This window comes from Botryllus schlosseri, chromosome 5 (assembly GCF_051294905.1).
Source record: "Botryllus schlosseri isolate E-star chromosome 5, Bs_hap1, whole genome shotgun sequence".
Lineage (NCBI taxonomy): Eukaryota > Metazoa > Chordata > Ascidiacea > Stolidobranchia > Styelidae > Botryllus > Botryllus schlosseri.
The window spans coordinates 8345232-8362361 of record NC_137240.1 but is presented as its reverse complement, the minus strand read 5'-3'; the positions used below and the strand labels follow the sequence as shown (position 1 = coordinate 8362361).

Sequence of the window (17130 nt, the reverse complement as noted above, 5' to 3'; positions counted from 1 at the left end):
GTTTCGGGTCACATTTAATATGCTATGAGCAGTCGTTCCGAACACGATTTTGCTGCGTTCCATTAAAGAAATCTCAGATCGGGAAAATCTTGTCATCCATGCAAATACTCTTATATTTTTAATGGTCAAGTTTTACGTATTTTTAGCTCAAATATATAAAAATGTGATTTCGTTTCGTGCCAGACGTGAATTGCTACATAGTAAAATCACATTTTTATTCATTCTGCAAGGTCTCGTTAATTCGATGGCATAGCTACCGATCATTATATGAATCTCCATGTTAACTTGCGTATGATGATAATGCGTATCTGCCTGATAACATGAGATCTTCGCTGCTGTCTGATGATTAGAAGTCAAATATATCATCGTACAATTTTAATGATCAATCACATTAATATATCAGTCTCGCACATGAATTGGACCGGTTTACCGCAATTGACATCATTGAATTTGCGGTGCCTCCTCATTTGAACACAATGTTCATTATCTGATTCATTGTCAGGTTGACCTTTTGCCCAATTATCAGTCGGCTCCGTGGATCCATCTTCCCAAACCCACGATCCTTCCGTTATCATGTCGCTTAGACCGATCCACACGTCGGCAATGTTGTCGCTTCCAAACAAGTTGATGATTTCACTGAAACACAGGCAATAATCAAATAGATATATGGAAGAAACTTTGAATGAGATTAGACAGCAAAAAATCTGATATAGGCCTACCTTACGCGAAGAAGTTGTTGTTGTTTTTGGGGTATTCATGGTGTTTGTCGACTACTGTGGTTATTTACACCAGGCTGATATTCTTTGTATCTTCCGTAGCTGCCGACTTATAGCACGGCCCACCTCTAGACTTTTGTAAATCACCGCTGATGCGGATGAGGTGGCGAGGAGGAGCCTAGGTAAACCTCCAACACTTAGATATCGGAATTAGGAAGTCGACCTCGGTCGGACTCGGACTGGTGTTGTAGCCGCGGATTATACCACTGCGCTAACTCGCCACCCACGCGAAGAAGTGAGAAGAAGGTCTGGGGCGAACCCCTAACAGGTAATGGTTGGTGGGAAAATTTACCTCTAGAAAAGGTCCGTTGCCAACACAAAAATGAACTGCACGATAATATGACTTCAAGTAAACTCGCATTCATTCAAACACAAATAACTTTTTGTGTTCCTGTTGAACCCCTCTTTATTTAAAATACTAGGGTAGTTGCCAAGCCATTAATCACGGCACTTTCGATTTCATTCGATGGATGTCCCCTCTGACGATGTACATGGAGCGAAATGACCTATCACGATCTTACAGGAACTTGTTGATTAAATTTTAATACATATGGGGTCAGTTTTAAGTCCACGAATAGTAATAATTACGATTCAGTATTGTTGATCAGCTCATATGTCATTCTGAGCCCATAGGAACAATTTGGCTGTGCGGGACTGAAATTTAATTTGTAGTTTTATCAGGACTGGCCCGACGTCGGGATACAGTCTATCCGCATGATCTTTTCTGCTTTCGTCCGTTTCCGCAAGATACAATTCATCATATTATTTAAAACAAAAATAGTGTGATAATTCAAGCTCAATTCTCGATAATAATCTATAAAATTTCTGACAATGCTTAGTTTTATTCCCGTGTTTCTATCTTGCGGTCGCCGCCACGCAAATTGTGATAGGATGTTGGTATTCAAGAAAATTTCAATAATGATGTTACGATCGTTGTTATTTCACAAACAAGTTTGAAGAACCTTGAAAGGTTCGTTCGCGACACGAATCCCTGAAATAGCGGGGTTCGCACAACGAACACGTGCGTAAACCTTGATCTGATCATTCACATCATCCCTAGTCAAAATAGCAGAGAATTGGCTGTGCACCTTTTCACGTGTAATAATGAGGTGATTATTTGTAGAAAGAGACGATCAATGATATTTTAAGTTCCGGTTGCATACCATCAACGGGTCTGCACGATGTAAATATGAAGGAAAGAGAAGCTTATCGTGTCAGCGTCACGATTTTTCTCTTCACGCTATCTCGTAGTGCAAAATGCCTAGCTGGTCAGTCTTGGAAATGCCATGATATAGCATTTAATGTATAAAAATATGACGACGAATCGAGAGTGCTGAGTAACATCATGGTTAAAAAGAAATAAATTTGGAGATAGGTAAGTCACATTTTAGGACTGGTTAAAAATAGGCTATGAAAGTATGGTGGTAGCCCTGATGGTAATAAATTGGGGAAATGTTCAATAGTTCTATCGCTATCACTAATACTTCTTGCGTGGCTACCTTTTGACGGTGAGGTTTCGCATGCCAGCAGATGCCAGTATAGCACCATGTTGCTTACCTCCGTTGCTCTCCGAAACGTTTCTGGCTTCAGGAATAACCTGTACCAGCGATCGTTGCTAGCCTTCTTCCATTCCACAAGAACAATACCTGCGTAAGATTACAATCAGCCGTCTCAAATGCGTGAGCTGTATATTATAAAACTAGAAAGCGTACTTGTCAGCTTATGCAGGGATGCCTTAACACTATCCAATTCGTCTGCCAGCGAGTCGCAGTTGCATTCCTTCGTTTCGGCTTCGACGATGTTTCCCGGGCATGAAATCGAGCAAGAGTGTCCAATCAGCTCTCCTTGTGTGCAGGAATATAAAAACACAGTTGCAACTAATACTACGCGAAACATGTTGATGTCCTAACGCTAACCTGTTTCAAATTTCTTAATTTAACTTCTCATTTGAATAGTAAGAGATCAACTTGTCTAGTTGCGTAGGCAAGTCACACAGCAATTCTACATATCCCTTTTTGATAACTGCACTCCCGCGGACCTGCTGCAATTTACAGATATCGCGGCACAATGGTCTAACGCAGCGCTTCTTATGCGTTTATCAAAGGTTCAGTTAAATAAATAAAAACATTTTTCGGTCCGTTATAACTCTCATTAAATACTTTACTTTCCTATAAATGAAACACAAGGAATTCGGATGAGGAAAAGCAATTAGTGGATTGTATATATTGGTATGTTAGTCATAACTGGTCGAAGACGGTGATGAAGGTTTCATTGGACATACAGATGCGAAGTTAATACTATATAACGCTCATAATCGAAAACGCTGACTCGCTGCACCAATTTCAAATCGACGATAATGGATTTGGTTTTGTCAAAAAATAAGTAAACACCAAGACTGATAAGCTCCTGATTCACAGGTTGATATTCGGACCGTGTTCCGCCAGTTGAATAGCCCTGGTCTGGCGTATGAATAATGACGGAACAATCCCGACGTGCATTTTGATAGTGTATGTTGCTTTATATTCTTTAAAACGCCGAACTCTATCCTGCTCGATGACGTACCGTTGGAACAGTGTCCTTGCACTCTAGTACCGAGTCGGCTCGCCCGCAATCGGAATAGGGGATTTAGATTGGTCAGGTGTGCACACGACGAAACTAATTGTAAACATCGAACATACATACTATGAATGTCATAATTTCAGGGTGTTCCGCAGCTACAATGATTTTCACCAGCCAACCTTTATTGCTTCATCTATTTCGACCGAATACTGATATCACAGTCTTCTAGGCGTCACTATGTGGCGAGGAGGCCTCCACATATATATATAGTTTAGCTGCAGAATAGAAATATTATTTAACATATAGAAAGTGATGTTGCATTTTTCTTCAATCACGATAAATGAGTCAGTAAGATCAAGATGAAATCATTATTACAACACTAGACACTGTCTCACGATGGATGCAGACAAGAAAAGCGCATAATTCAACGGTTAACTGACGTATATCTTAACCGAAACTGACGTAAGTCCTAAACAGGCGGAAACAAACACCAAATTATGAAGTGGTTGAGACGTTTTGCCAAACAAGATAATTCCTTAATCCAATAATATGTCATATGAGAGATGCCACTTTCTCATTCATTCGTTCATGCTCACACTTTTATCAGTTCAGACGGGACTTACGATAACTTGCCCGGTTCAAATCAACGCAAAATTGCGATACAATGAAAAGGGCAGGAAGTCTTTCAAGAAAGTGCACGCAAAAGTTACATCAAACTAAATCCAAAATTAGAGTTCATAGCGTAGTAATATGAAACCATACTCAATTGCGTAGCTATATAGGGAGACAAAGACACCCATGCCCCTCAGCATGAAACGAACAAGAAATGAAAATTAGGAGATACAAAGTCGGCACTTTCTTGCTGACGGGAATATGTAGATCACATATCACAGATCTCAACTATTGGAAGACAGCAGTTTATATCCTTTTACTGCACTGTTTCTAATAACATATGATATGTAGGCCTACTGTACAGTTTACAGTAGAAGTGTACTGTAGGCTACATGTATAACCTTCGTAACCGGCATAACTAATCCATGCGTCCCACGAAGGCGTAACAATTTCGCATGGCGAATTGAGCATGGCTAGGAACGTTTGAGCGTAGCTCAAGGGATTTCCCAGCATCGCTGAAAATTATAGTATTCGTGTGACTGTACAGTAGCCTACATACATGAGGTAATAGTACTCCATTTAAAGTATTCGTATTCGCAATCGATTAAATCCGGAAAAAATTCCGAAATCATCGTGAAATTATAGGATTCGCGTACACACATGACGTAATAGCACACGATTTGAAGTTGTCGTAATCGCAATCAATTACATTTGAAGAAAATCCGAAGTAATCGCGATCGTACTTTCACATATCACTGTTCCGATTACTATGACATACACTGTACAGGTTACATTCCTGAAAAAGGAATGTAGTGCGTTATATCAGGTACACCACCGGTATTAGCATCACTCGTGATTGAGTACCGACTTTTTAATTCAACTGATACCAACACCTCGTAGTAGGATGATAGTCACCATATCGCTTAAATTCAATTAATATTGTAATTACTGATGTCTGATGTTTGAGTAATTTTGTCCAATTAAAAGCAATTCGTGCATTGCTCCTAGACGAGGATTATGTACACCAGACTTGACCTTTTATACACATGACCATTCCCACATCATATCCTTAAAAATCAATGGATGCTAATATAATTCACAACCCAGCTGCTCCCTGCCGTTATTCGTGCAGCAGCTCGCAACTATCCGTATATGGTGGATTGCATGTACTTTGCGCACGATCAACTACAAGAATTATTAATTGTTACGGCCAGATTTTATGTTTACCAATCGTTATTTCGCAACTCGTTATTTAAATGTTACGCTGACGCCAGATATCCGCTTATACAAGATGTTAACGTGGGTTGTAGCTGTAACGGAAAGAGGATTTCCCAATCCGATGGTATCAAAGTCTCGAAACTGTTCGTTTCAAGTTCAAAATCCATGTTCATTACTCATGTGAAAGTGAGAATCATAATCTGAGACTGCCAGTCCGGAATTTTTGATTTATCCACAGATATAAAAGCACATGTATATGTGAGCTGGTGCTGCTAATTCAGTAGAAAACCAGCCCTAGCATTTAAGCAGGTATATATCTTACATCCAGTAATTGTCATGGCCGACGATCAGCAATGGATAGTTATAGTTACATGTGATACTCGGTTTAGCAACGAATAACATTTTCCATTAAAATCAGGCACTTCACAAGTGAAATGATGATTATTGCGCTAATGTTTTCACCAGATTTTACATAATTTGTCGAATGTTGATTTGCAATGAGAACTCAGGTATATATAGATATTTTGTTCTACTATGTAATCATATGTCCCTACTCCCTACTACACCCTCTACTACGAAGCCATGTTTCTTCAGCCCCCCTCCCCCATACCGCCCCTGACATCAGCGTCCGCAGTACCGCCCCCCTGTTATTCCGCCCTCTTCAAAATCCAAATCACCCCTGGGTGTGCTGGCGATCAGCTTAAGAAACACTGCACTAGACAAACAGTGGGACACGTCATTTTTCAGACGATTCTTTGTCATCTGCAACCTATACTGAACTCGACATAGAAACCCAGATTTTGGCGCTTCGAAGTGTTTGTAATCACAAATCACAAATGTTTGACGTGGATGGACATGCTGCGATGGGGCGCGGGCATTTTTTCGAATATCTTTCTCGTCGTGAAAGGATCAATGTAGTCTTCGAAGCGAATCTCCTCCAATGTCGCGTACTTTCGCCTGTGGTAAATCCTCTGCACGTAATAGTTCGACGTTATGCTAAAAAGATGACGGAATCCTTTTTCGCGAGCTTTTTTTTCAACCCTAGATGCAAAAAGTGTTTCATGAAATTACCGCCACCAAAGACTCTAGATACTGCAGCATCAGTTGTTGAACGCTATAGCAAAAGGATTTTAGACGTACAAAAATCGCCACGCATAATCTCAAGACATTAACTAATTCCAAAGAAACATTCGATAGGACGAGAAAGATGGAAAAAGATTGTAACGCGGTAATACTTCGTATACGCATGAAAATGTATGTGTGTTGTTTTCAGGACCGTAACAGCACTTCATCAGCTCCCGCATATGGTATAACTGCCGGAAGCAGTCGAGGGACGTGTAACTCAAAAACTGAATTTCTCCTGTTTTTACCTTTTGCATAGCTCGGTAACTAGTCCTCTGTTACTATGCTCATCTCGACAAGTCAGTCCCCAAAGTAGCATACAAGCATGTCCAGTATGCGATATGTCCGTGATGGCTCCCGATACCAACAACGAAGATATCATCTGAGAAAATGAGAAAATGAAATTAGCAGTGAGTTGCGACTATAGAGAGTTGCTACCAGTACTTCCTACACTGAATTCTAAATACCAAAACAACAACAAATCTCGCATCGAATTAGGGATGGTGTGAACGTGAGGTTCACGTTCACGTTCTGTATGTGAACCTCAGAAATTTAGAGGTTAACGTTCACAAACGAACCTTGGTAGGTTCTGCACTGTGAGCCTTTTTCCTATATAACAATTTTCACGTCATTAAAACATCTTAGGTTGAAATTTACTGCATTTCAACTGCGGGTCACTCGATGCATGGCGCTGTCAGCATAAGAAATCAAGACTAAACGAGCATGTAGGGTTGCATTTAAAACAAATGATTGTTTAAAATACTTGATTTAAAACAGAAACATGCTCTAAAGAGTGTTTTAAAACAGAAGCCGTTTTTAAAAAAATTGCTATTTTTCAAGTTGTATAATTACGCCATAATTGTGTAAAAACTTTCAAAAAACATGTTGTAACAGCCTACGGACGACCATTACCACCGAATATAACCGACGTGTACGAAATGGGATTGTTGGAATCCTCGAAATAGTCGGTTAAACAGGTGGAATACGTAAATATATATCATTGGTTATGAATGAATGTTGTGATGATGATGACCGTGGCAAGCGTACAGGGCTCATCTGGATTTCATATGTCTATTGTATCATAAAAGCCAAATCCGTGCGATCAGGGTGTTGGCTACTGTATAACTTGTTTATTGGTTAATATCTGTAGCAAGTATAGAAGCGCGTTTTACACTCTGCTCAATATCAACGCAGCAACACTCAGACGCCGAATACATTGTCCAGTCTGGCCTAGACCGTTAAGGCGTGAGCTTATATTCGCTTGCAAGTCCTCGTCCAAATCGTTGGAAAAGCGACGAAAGATATTGGTGTTATGGGATTATTATATCATTTGATTGACCCAGTTGATACATTTGACGACGCTTAAAAAGTCAGAATGTACTTCAGCATTGTGGCATTATGTGGCCTGAGTAGTCGCTAGGTATCGTAAAATATCACTTCACCGAAATGTAGGGTTGGAATCGGCAATATGACGTCACGAGGTTCACGTTCGCGTTCATACAGAACCTTTCAAAAAAGTTCGCGTTCACACGAACCTGAACCTATCAGAGGTTCACACCATTCCTACACTAAATCCCGTTAACAGATCCAGACGATCCACAGTTGTACCGTTAAAATTAGAGTGAATTAATTTTCCGATTACTTAGTTTGTTCAGAGTAGGCTATGAGTTTGTTGGAATAAAAAAAGTTTAGGCAGCGATTGTAATCCTAAATATTAAACAAACCAACACACGGTTGTCAAGCAGTAGTTCTGCGGTTCTTAGTATGTGTCGCGTCCCAATGTATAAGGTTGGTCATATAGTGATCGTTGATAATTATTTATAATGGTGAAATTCTATATGGTGTATTTCGTGAGCCCGATCCAAGAAAGGATCGACAAATATCGAAATAATTTTAAATTACCTCGTTTATTTGCCTCAGCTTCAACGGCAAATGGCTGTCGTAACTGTAAAGGCGCCACACGTCCCTGTTTTGAATTACTCGACCCAGCGCCGTTGCAACTAGCCTCCCGCTTTCTCTGTGGTAAACACCCACGCACGCTTCGTGCTGAAGATCCTCCTAGAATCCGAATGTTTGCAAGGCTTTAGATTGGTGCACATCGATCGGAACAAGAGATTGAAGGGGAGAGTACGCAAGCTATCTCACTACTACTGCATGACTAACTATATTACATCACGGTCACGTGGAAAATAAACGATCAGTTTAGTTAACCATATCCGAACAACACAAGATTGCTATACCAAAATCCACGAATTCCGCTCTTCTTTCGCAGCAGACATCAAATGAGAACTATACAGATCCATCATGGAGTTGCGCCACACACCGCGATGTATTAGTTTGTTAATGTCTAATAGTGCACTGATGTCATGGTTGTATGAGGGGTGGAAAACTGCGGCTCTTTAATGATTGCAAGTACGTTTCGCCATTTTGGCGGAGAGGTTTAATCCTATTTTTAACTGATGCATTTTATCACATGTTAACAATTTATGCGTAATTACGTATTGTGTTAGTGTTGTTTCTTTCCTTATGGTTTACGCCAGTGATTCCCAACCGCGGCTCCAAGAGCTGCATGCAGCTCTAAGGTAGCCTTATTGCGGCTCTGACTGACCTCTAAATAAGTAAATATGCCACAAAACATAATAGGCGACAGTTCTTATTTGTTTCCATAAATTATATTATAGTCAATTTCTGTACATGAATGCCAAAATGAGGAATATTAGTTATGTCTAAAGCCGTTCAAGGTCGTTTCTGAAAACCGGGAAAGATAGTTCTTGCAGACTAGCGACAAACGCATGGATGCTAAAATAACCGTATGCAGAGTAGAGGCCGTCAAAGTAGTCACAGTCGCTACTCAAGTAGAAGTAGAAGTAACGCCGAAATTTCTACTCAAGTAGAAGTAGGAGTGGCAGTTCACAAGTAAGTAAGTAAGTAGGTATTTTACGCCTATGTTTTCCTAAAAAACTGAAAACTGTCAAGTAGAAGTAGAAATAGTCTAAAATCACAACTACTTAATAAGAAGTGCGAGTAGGCGAAATCTACTTCACGTGCCTCAAAAAGTAGAAGTACCTCCTTACTGACCACCTCTGATCCAGAGACACGTCTCTATCTCAAACTCAAGTCTTGCTCAACGGAGCAAAGTCCAGCTCGATTTTAGAAAGCGTTTGGTATTCGGTTAGGATTTCGAGCGTTGCTCAGTTTCGAGTCTTTACTCGATAGATTTGATAGCTGATGACTGCTTGCAGACGTCGGCGGTTTTGTTAATTGCTCGCGATCTGGCAATCCGCGGGTTTAGGTGTGATGTTGATTGCCTATTGCCTTCAATTACGTCAACACATTACAATTAGGATTATACGCAGGATGTTTAGGCCTACACGAAGTAACACCGCGCAATTACAATTCGACCTTTTGACATACTGTAGTAGTCAAAGCAAATATTTTCAAATAATGAAACACCAGACTTCATCCAGAAGTCTTCTAGCATAATCACAAGCTATTTATAGGATTACTGATGTTAGATAATGGTACCGCGTTGTTGATATTTCCGCCATACATGGGGACGGACGGTTTTATTAACGGTATTGCGATGATCAAACATTGCGTACGTTCATAAAGCGCCAGGTCATCTACCATCGTGAATTGCATTTGTCCGCATCGCCGCGGATTCGGTTCTTGTTAGGATTGGAAGATCCCTATTTTAGACAACAGCTTATTTGTGGTTTTGCAGTAACATTCATCCTCCATTCGTTTCTTCATATCCTGATGCTACGTGTTATAGTTATATGATAAAACAGGGCGTTGTGAGGAAATAACTGATATTGCGAATCCATTGGAAACCTTTCTGATGAAAAATGTCCGCCGATATCGGAATAGCCTACGCAGCCAACGATGAAGCCATACGGCGCAAGAACATGATTTCCTTCTTATAAAAGTGCTATACATTACAGTTGAAATTGTGCATTCAGGCATCAAACATGCTCACAGCGCAATTTCCACAATATATTCATGGCCAAACCGTAAAAACGGCCATGAGTAAGGCCTTAAGTCTGCCCACGGCTTGACTTGGAAAAAGCTTGCTCAAACGCCGCATTTTGATATCGACTCCAACCTCAGATCGTCATTAACCACAAAAATACATCTCGAAAGAGCGCCAAGTTCGACTCCAGTCGAACTCAAACTCGTCCTCTCGCTTCGCTTTCTGAATACCGATTCTTACGCAATGTTCACGCGAAATGAGTTTGAGCACTGAGTAAGGTTTCTTGAATACGGGCCTAGGTGTCTGACTGTCTATATGTGCGTGCTTTTGAATTAGCTGGATGGTGTGAACCATAGGTAGTCTGGCTACCTTTAAATTTCTTTTGAGTAGCGTACTCTAGTGTTTTCATGCGGCTCCATACGTACTCTGAAGTTTGAAATGCGACTCCGACATCCAAAAAGGTTGGGAACCACTGGTTTACGCAATACTTATACAATTTAGGTGAAGGGTACACTACAGGTTTAAAAATTTGTAATTGTAAAAATTTGTAAAACGTTTCACCAGCAACAATGGGTGTCTGGTCAGTAGTCATCCATCAATCAAGGATAGATCATTGTGTTTAACAATGAACTTGATAATTAGTTACACCAATGCAGGTCACATTCATTTCCAGACAAGCAATTGTTAAGACGGCTCTTCCATTTGTATTGTATTGGCCAGTGGTTCTCAACCGGTGTGCCATTTACGTCTCGCAAGTGTGCCGCGAGAGATTTATTCGAAATTTTCGAAATTATGCGCTAAATAATTATTTTCTATAGCAAACGATCAATAATCAAAAACGGGCTCGATGTGAAGTTTGTACAGTACATCTGACAAATCAAAATTGCTGTCATGCCTGCAATCAATACCCCCGTGAATTCGCTTTACCCGACATATAGCCTGCCATAAAGGTTGAATTCAGTTTTGAAGAATGCGTTGATTGAACGCAGAGAAGAGCAGACATGGCGACGCCGGTATGACAATGCAGTTTACAAATCCTCATCGTCTTCCTAATCACCACCGAGAAATGAATTCCTTTGGGAGTGAGGTTCGCGTTTACAAATTCGAATTACAAAGAATAGACACCACATTGCGATTGTTAGGCAGCGTGTCGGCACTACCGTTAAAACTTAGGCTCGGACGAATTTGAGAATTGAGAAGTAAAGTTGATCTTATTACATCAGTAAACAAATTTCTCGCCGCTGCGGTTATTATCGGGGTTTGTTGGAACTACAATTGAACTGCGTGGCTGTCCCTGCCAGTAAAACTAGTGAGGTATCGCTTTCATCACGCGTGCTATACGAGATTGGTGGAAATGCGTTTGGCATCCTGTATACGCCCCAAAGCCTCCGTATTCGTTTGTAACGATCGTGCTTGGCCTGTTCGATGCCGTGGTTATAATTACATCGACAATGCTGTAGTAGGCAGAGTTTATTGCCAAACAAATCCTATGAAATATGGTATATAAGCTAGGCTTACCATACGTCCTCTTTTAAGAGGATTTGTCCTCTTTTTTGACTTTTTTGAAAGTGTCCTCGGAGGACGCCCTTTTGTCCTCTTTTTTGAGATTTTGTCCTCTTTTTTGAAAATTTAGGTCAGATTTAGAGGAAATTGCGAGTGATATGACGCAAATTAGCGCAGAAGTGAAGCTCCGGCGGGTATTTCGGAGGGAAAAGTGGTGGTTTCAGCTCTGAGCGAAAAAAAGACCTTTTTTTTTTTTTTTTTTTTTTTTTTAGTCATCCACCTGGCAATGTGGAGTGAAAAACGTGTTTTTGGGCTCTGAGCGGAAGTGATGACCTTTTTTTTTTTTAGTCAACCGATCATGAAGCGGGTGAAATTTACCTGTTTTTGAGAATTCTTCTCCAGTTTTGCTTGTCTGAAATTTCTGAAAAAGTGTCCTCTTTTTTCATTTCCGAAATATGGTAAGCCTAATATAAGCGAAGACCAAAGTTTCAACGAGATCGCAGCAGGCTAGTTACGTGGGCGCAGAGATAATAGCTAAAAAAATCAAATCCACACACGGAAGCGGAGAAAGTTATTCCTCGGCTTGCACTAGAATTATAAAATAAACTTTGGGACCAAAGCTGCGAAAGTATTTAAAATGATTCCCATGTCAAATGACACCATTCGTAGACGTATTTGTAACATGTACAGATTGTACACAGATATGGAAGATACCGTAATTTCTTCTTTGAAGCTGAGAAAATCCTAGTTAGGTGCTCCAAAACGGCAGAAGTACTTCGTCAGAGACCCCGTCTGTACGACTGTGGTTGCTGTTAAGCACTGTTCCTTTTAAGCTACACTCGCGCGCAAATACGCAGTGCTGACACGGTCTCTGCGCACAGAAAATCTAAGCTGCGCACAAAAATGCCGAAGGGATGACCTTTTTTTATTTTTATTTTTTTAGTCATTACTTACTCTTGTTCAAGGGCCGCGCAGTTAGTTGGTGAGTGCGCGCATACTCGTGAAAAATTAGAAGGAACATTGCTGCTAAGTATTCTGCTACTTCTCAGGCGCCGTCAGCCAAGAAAATTGAGAAGCAGGTGTGCCGCGAACTATTTCTCATTTTCAAAGGGTGTCGCGTGGTCAAAAAGGTTGAGAACCACTGGTATAGACTAATAATAACTGCTGAGTTTGGCCAAGAAAATGTCGTCGAGATTACCAAGCTGAAATCTTTCCTTAATTCTCATCAGCACTTCAAGGAACTGCCCCGGACTGCTTAGACGTCATATCCGCCTGATTCCAAACACGTTGCAGCCCAGGTGGAGACGCATGGTATCGCAACACAATAATAAACTTCATTCCATAGCCTACTTTTCATTGTGACGTCATAAATTCCTATTTTGGAATTTTTGTGTTGTGGCTCTTTTAAAGCTAAGATTTTGATATGCGGCTCGCGCATGAAGCAGGTCTGCCCAACCCTGGTCTATATCATCCGGAAAGTATAATATGCGGACTACACAATTTGCACTGTGGTGCCCATCAGGTTTAGACTATCTGATTTATTTTCGAAAATTTAATTGCTTCCAATGTCAGATATACGGAATCAAAACAATGAAGATCAAAATATACATTGCTATGATTAGTCAAATAGTGAATTGAAGATATTGGTGCTGGGCCAACAGTAAATCCAATGCTTATAAGGCAGGGGTGACCAACATGCGGCCGGCGAAGACATATTATGCGGCCCGCAGCCTGATTTGAGATTTTGGAAGAACGCTTTGTAAAGCATTTTGAAATGCTGAAATTGATTCCAGTTGCAAAATATTGTTGGTGTTCAAAATAAGCTATTCTCACGTGCACCATATCACTATTCCTCACTAGCTGATACAGCTTCGGAGATGGTAATGGCATTCCATCGAGGGAGAATTACCTGATATGAATGGGCATATTGCCTCGACGTGCAATGGCGCAGACACTAGCTAGACCAGAGGTCTCAAACACGCGGCCCGCGAGACCATTTTGTGCGGCCCGCGAGGGTATTTTTCAATTTCAAGTATTCAGCAATATATTAAAGTGTCATATATCATTTTTAGATTCAAGAACTTGAAGTCATTTTAAAACTACTACAAAAACCTGAAATATCAACAAACTTCACTATCACATCACTTGTAAAATCTACCAATCGGTGGAAGATCGCTATTACGTCACATATCTAGTTCATGGTGATAAAATATCACCCGTTGATAATTCGTGACTGAAAATTGTGATTTTGTTTGGTGCGACCTTTCGTCAAATTACTCGATTTTGGAAATCAGAGAAGGACTTTCGTCTCGGAATAGTGACTTGGTAATCCTATACGAACGCAACATTCTATGAAATTGTCATGGGGAATAGTAATATATCAAAAGGCCGTAGCTTGCGTTGCGTGTGATATACAGATTTCTAATCAGGTCAGTATGGAAACCATTGACATTATGTGACCCCGTGACGTATATTTGGATAATTCCTAAGTATTGTTTGTCCGCTTTATCCGTGTTATTATCAGTGGCGAGTAAGGTAGTGATACGCGCCACAGCTGTAACACTAATGGATTCTTCGGCGATTGGACATTTCTATTACGGGGGTTCTTAACCAGGGATTCGTAGCCCCTACGTGGTACGAAGCACCTTATGAGGGGGTACGAGATGCATTGTGGAAATAGGCCTATATGCTGTGGAATCTTTTCTGGGCCTATTTACTCGAATGGAAAATATTCTTCGCGCTACGCGCGATTTCATGTGAATGGGCTTTCTGATTTTTATATGGGTACCATCAGAAATTGCGTTGAAAATGGACATGGGGCACGGCAATCTTACTGGAAGCACAAGGGATACGATCGCTAAATAGACAATCCTTTTACTGTGGCACAATAATGATTACATTCAAGTTGTTATTGATCTGATCCAATATTAATCGAATATAATCTAACGCTGGTGTAATTTGACTTTGGCAATGACAGTAACAATAGCCCACTTATCACGACTATATCAGAAACCCGGATTAGGCTACACCGCTTACATGCTTTGACATCAGATCAATCTTCAGTAAATTTTAAAATATTCTACATAAAATTGTGGCACGTCGCAGTTCCACTGGTATCAGTATTATAACCCGACAGCTTTAACGATGTCATCATGAGTCCTCTCGCATGGTGTCTATAACTATTTTAACAAATTATGCCCCGCACAAAAATTAGTTTATTCAAATATTTGAAAATGTGATTTTTTTCGTGCCAAGCGTGAATAGTAAATTACATTTTCGCGATGTTTATGGAGTGCCTGTCTGCAAGGTGCCATCAAATAAGGCCTACTTGGATATCATACATCGAATACACCCTATTTGATGCTACGGCCCGCGGCGACATCAGATATTAGGAAATTGGCCCGCGAGCACATTTGAGTTTGAGAGCTCTGAACTAGACCGAGATGTTCAGAAAACGACTTCATGCTTCTTCACAAGATCAAGCTTTACGAGGAGATAGTTTTCCAGCGAGTACCGCGCCTAGCTGACCCCAATATCGACGTTTTGGTTGCTGAAAAGCGTTTTAAGGTATCGTGTGCAGGCATGGTTCAATTTGGAATGAACGTGATGCTCTTGATATGTTTGTTGTATTTGTATTTCTTTAATAAAATAGTGTTTTCTGGTGGGGGGACTATGTCCGTAGCTCATGTTAGAGAGCATTTCGTTGTACTGACGTAAAGTTTAAAAAACGTGGTTGTTTAACTGCGCGGCCTATTATATCTCCATATTGAAATTATGCGGCCTGCGGCCTGTACGAAATTCGAAAAGTGACCGGCGACCCGATTTGAGTTGTCGATCCCTGTTATAAGGTATACCTCCACGCTTTGCGCGAACGCTAACCGGTTTTCTTCGGTGCTACATCCCAGGCAGGCGGCCGGTGGCTCTCGCTCCGTGTAGACTTCGGTTATTATATTCAATACCTCTTCATAGTCGTGTGGTCGAAGGTTCCGAAAGTTATATGGTCCGTCTTCTTTGCGGCTATCGCGAGCAAGCATGCGTGAGGACAGACAGCCCACTCACTTGAAGATTACAGTTCACGCCATAACTTCAAACATTACAAGCATATGTCTGATCGTTCGTCAATGGTCATTGCAGGACAGTAGGGTAGTGGCTGCTGTATCAGTTTCCGTATCAGTATCAGTTTATTAATAGTTATTTCATCAGATCACACCACAGGGTTGTGATACGATGAAACTACAAGAAGGTGTCGAAACGAACAGGAGTCGTCTATTGAACCAGATACCCAATTGAGCCTAGACGATGTGAAGAAGGAGTGGTACACTGGATGAAGAGAATTAAAGGCTGACATAAAGATACTACGATGAAAAGGAGTTTGACCTGTGTTGGTAAGCGAGGTCTGTATGACAGATCGTGGTCCCGTAATCTTGAAGACTGACTAATACTACATAGTATTCATTCAAAATAAAACTGCTTATATTTCGACTTGAATATGGGCAATTGGACACGCTCGGCGACTGTTGGATAGCCGGTAAGATTCTGTTCTACGCTTGAGATCACGCGAAAGGCATAACATAACATAACATAACTCATACCTGATGACTTTGCCACACGTCGAATAATTTGCAACGAAGCCAAACAAGTTCCTCCTGCCGAAATGCGGATGCAACCGCGGTTTGCTCGACCTATAAATTTTGATCAAAAGCCCACCAACTCTCAGCCTCATTCTACGATGCTTAGTCGTGATAAAACCCCTCTGCTTTACCAGGCAACTTAATACCAAACGTCGGTGAATTCGTCAGGTTGTCGTTGTCTTAGCGGCAATGAGGCTAAGCCATTCCATCCTGCCATTCCCAAACTCAGGTACGGCGTAACGACTTCCGTTCCTGGCTCTTATGTTACGATATTAAGCTGTCAATTATTTCGCCTCAATCCATTGCAATAAAAGATGTTGTATGATGCGGTGCGTTTTAACTGAAAACCCGAAAGACCCGCCGGACCGTTACTTGAGTGCTGATTTCGTATATTTCAGTCCAATATTCACATACATTTAACAAAAATCCAAAAAAGAGGACGTTTGGGCGTCCTCCTAGGACACTTTCAAAAAAGTCCAAAAAGAGGACAAATTCTCTTCAAAGAGGACGTATGGTAACCCTAAGCAGTCATGACGCTGCTTGACCAATAGCAACCCCGGGAGTTGCGTATCTATCCGTAGTTTAGTAATCCCTAGTTCCCTATAAGACAATATGACTCAAAACACTAAATAAAATAGAGCTGTGTGATGTCATAAATCCATACCGGGAGTAACAAGCGATCTGCAAGACATCTCAATATGTCGCGTTTTCGAATTGGCACGCTTTACCTATATTC

At 40.8% G+C, this 17130-nt stretch overlaps 2 protein-coding genes across 3 annotated transcripts; both read right to left on the bottom strand.

Annotated features, from left to right (window-relative positions):
- Window positions 1–360: 360 nt before the first annotated feature.
- Window positions 361–2626, bottom strand: LOC145438886 (perlucin-like). The gene is made up of 3 exons (XM_080316270.1): window positions 2489–2626; window positions 2276–2422; window positions 361–636 (listed from the first exon to the last, which is right to left on the bottom strand). The coding sequence occupies exons 2-3, from the start codon at window positions 2296–2298 to the stop codon at window positions 387–389; spliced, it is 273 nt and encodes a 90-aa protein (XP_080172396.1). The 5' UTR covers window positions 2299–2422; window positions 2489–2626; the 3' UTR covers window positions 361–386.
- Window positions 2627–2692: 66 nt separating this feature from the next.
- Window positions 2693–17023, bottom strand: LOC145438885 (uncharacterized). Of its 2 annotated transcripts, none has more exons than XM_080316269.1 (4): window positions 16356–17023; window positions 15618–15780; window positions 6536–6669; window positions 2693–2817 (listed from the first exon to the last, which is right to left on the bottom strand). In XM_080316269.1, exons 1-4 carry the CDS (start codon window positions 16484–16486, stop codon window positions 2778–2780), a joined length of 468 nt encoding a protein of 155 aa, XP_080172395.1. In that variant the 5' UTR covers window positions 16487–17023; the 3' UTR covers window positions 2693–2777. The 2 variants fall into 2 exon arrangements, with proteins under 2 accessions (XP_080172395.1, XP_080172393.1); XM_080316267.1 differs by lacking the exon at window positions 2693–2817 and adding an exon at window positions 5888–6206.
- Window positions 17024–17130: the final 107 nt, after the last annotated feature.

Excerpts from the sequence above, each read along its gene's own strand:
- LOC145438886 (XM_080316270.1), bottom strand. The coding sequence starts at position 2,298 with ATGCGAAACCTCACCGTCAAAAG. Across the intron at positions 637-2,275 it reads CGAAACCTCACCGTCAAAAG|TGAAATCATCAACTTGTTTG; the intron begins GTAGCCACGCAA and ends CCTGTGTTTCAG.
- LOC145438885 (XM_080316267.1), bottom strand. The coding sequence starts at position 16,486 with ATGAGGCTGAGAGTTGGTGGGCTTTTGATCAAAATTTATAGGTCGAGC. Across the intron at positions 6,670-15,617 it reads CGTTCGCGCAAAGCGTGGAG|ATGATATCTTCGTTGTTGGT; the intron begins GTATACCTTATA and ends TCATTTTCTCAG. Across the intron at positions 6,207-6,535 it reads GTTACCGAGCTATGCAAAAG|GGTTGAAAAAAAAGCTCGCG; the intron begins GTAAAAACAGGA and ends TTTTGCATCTAG.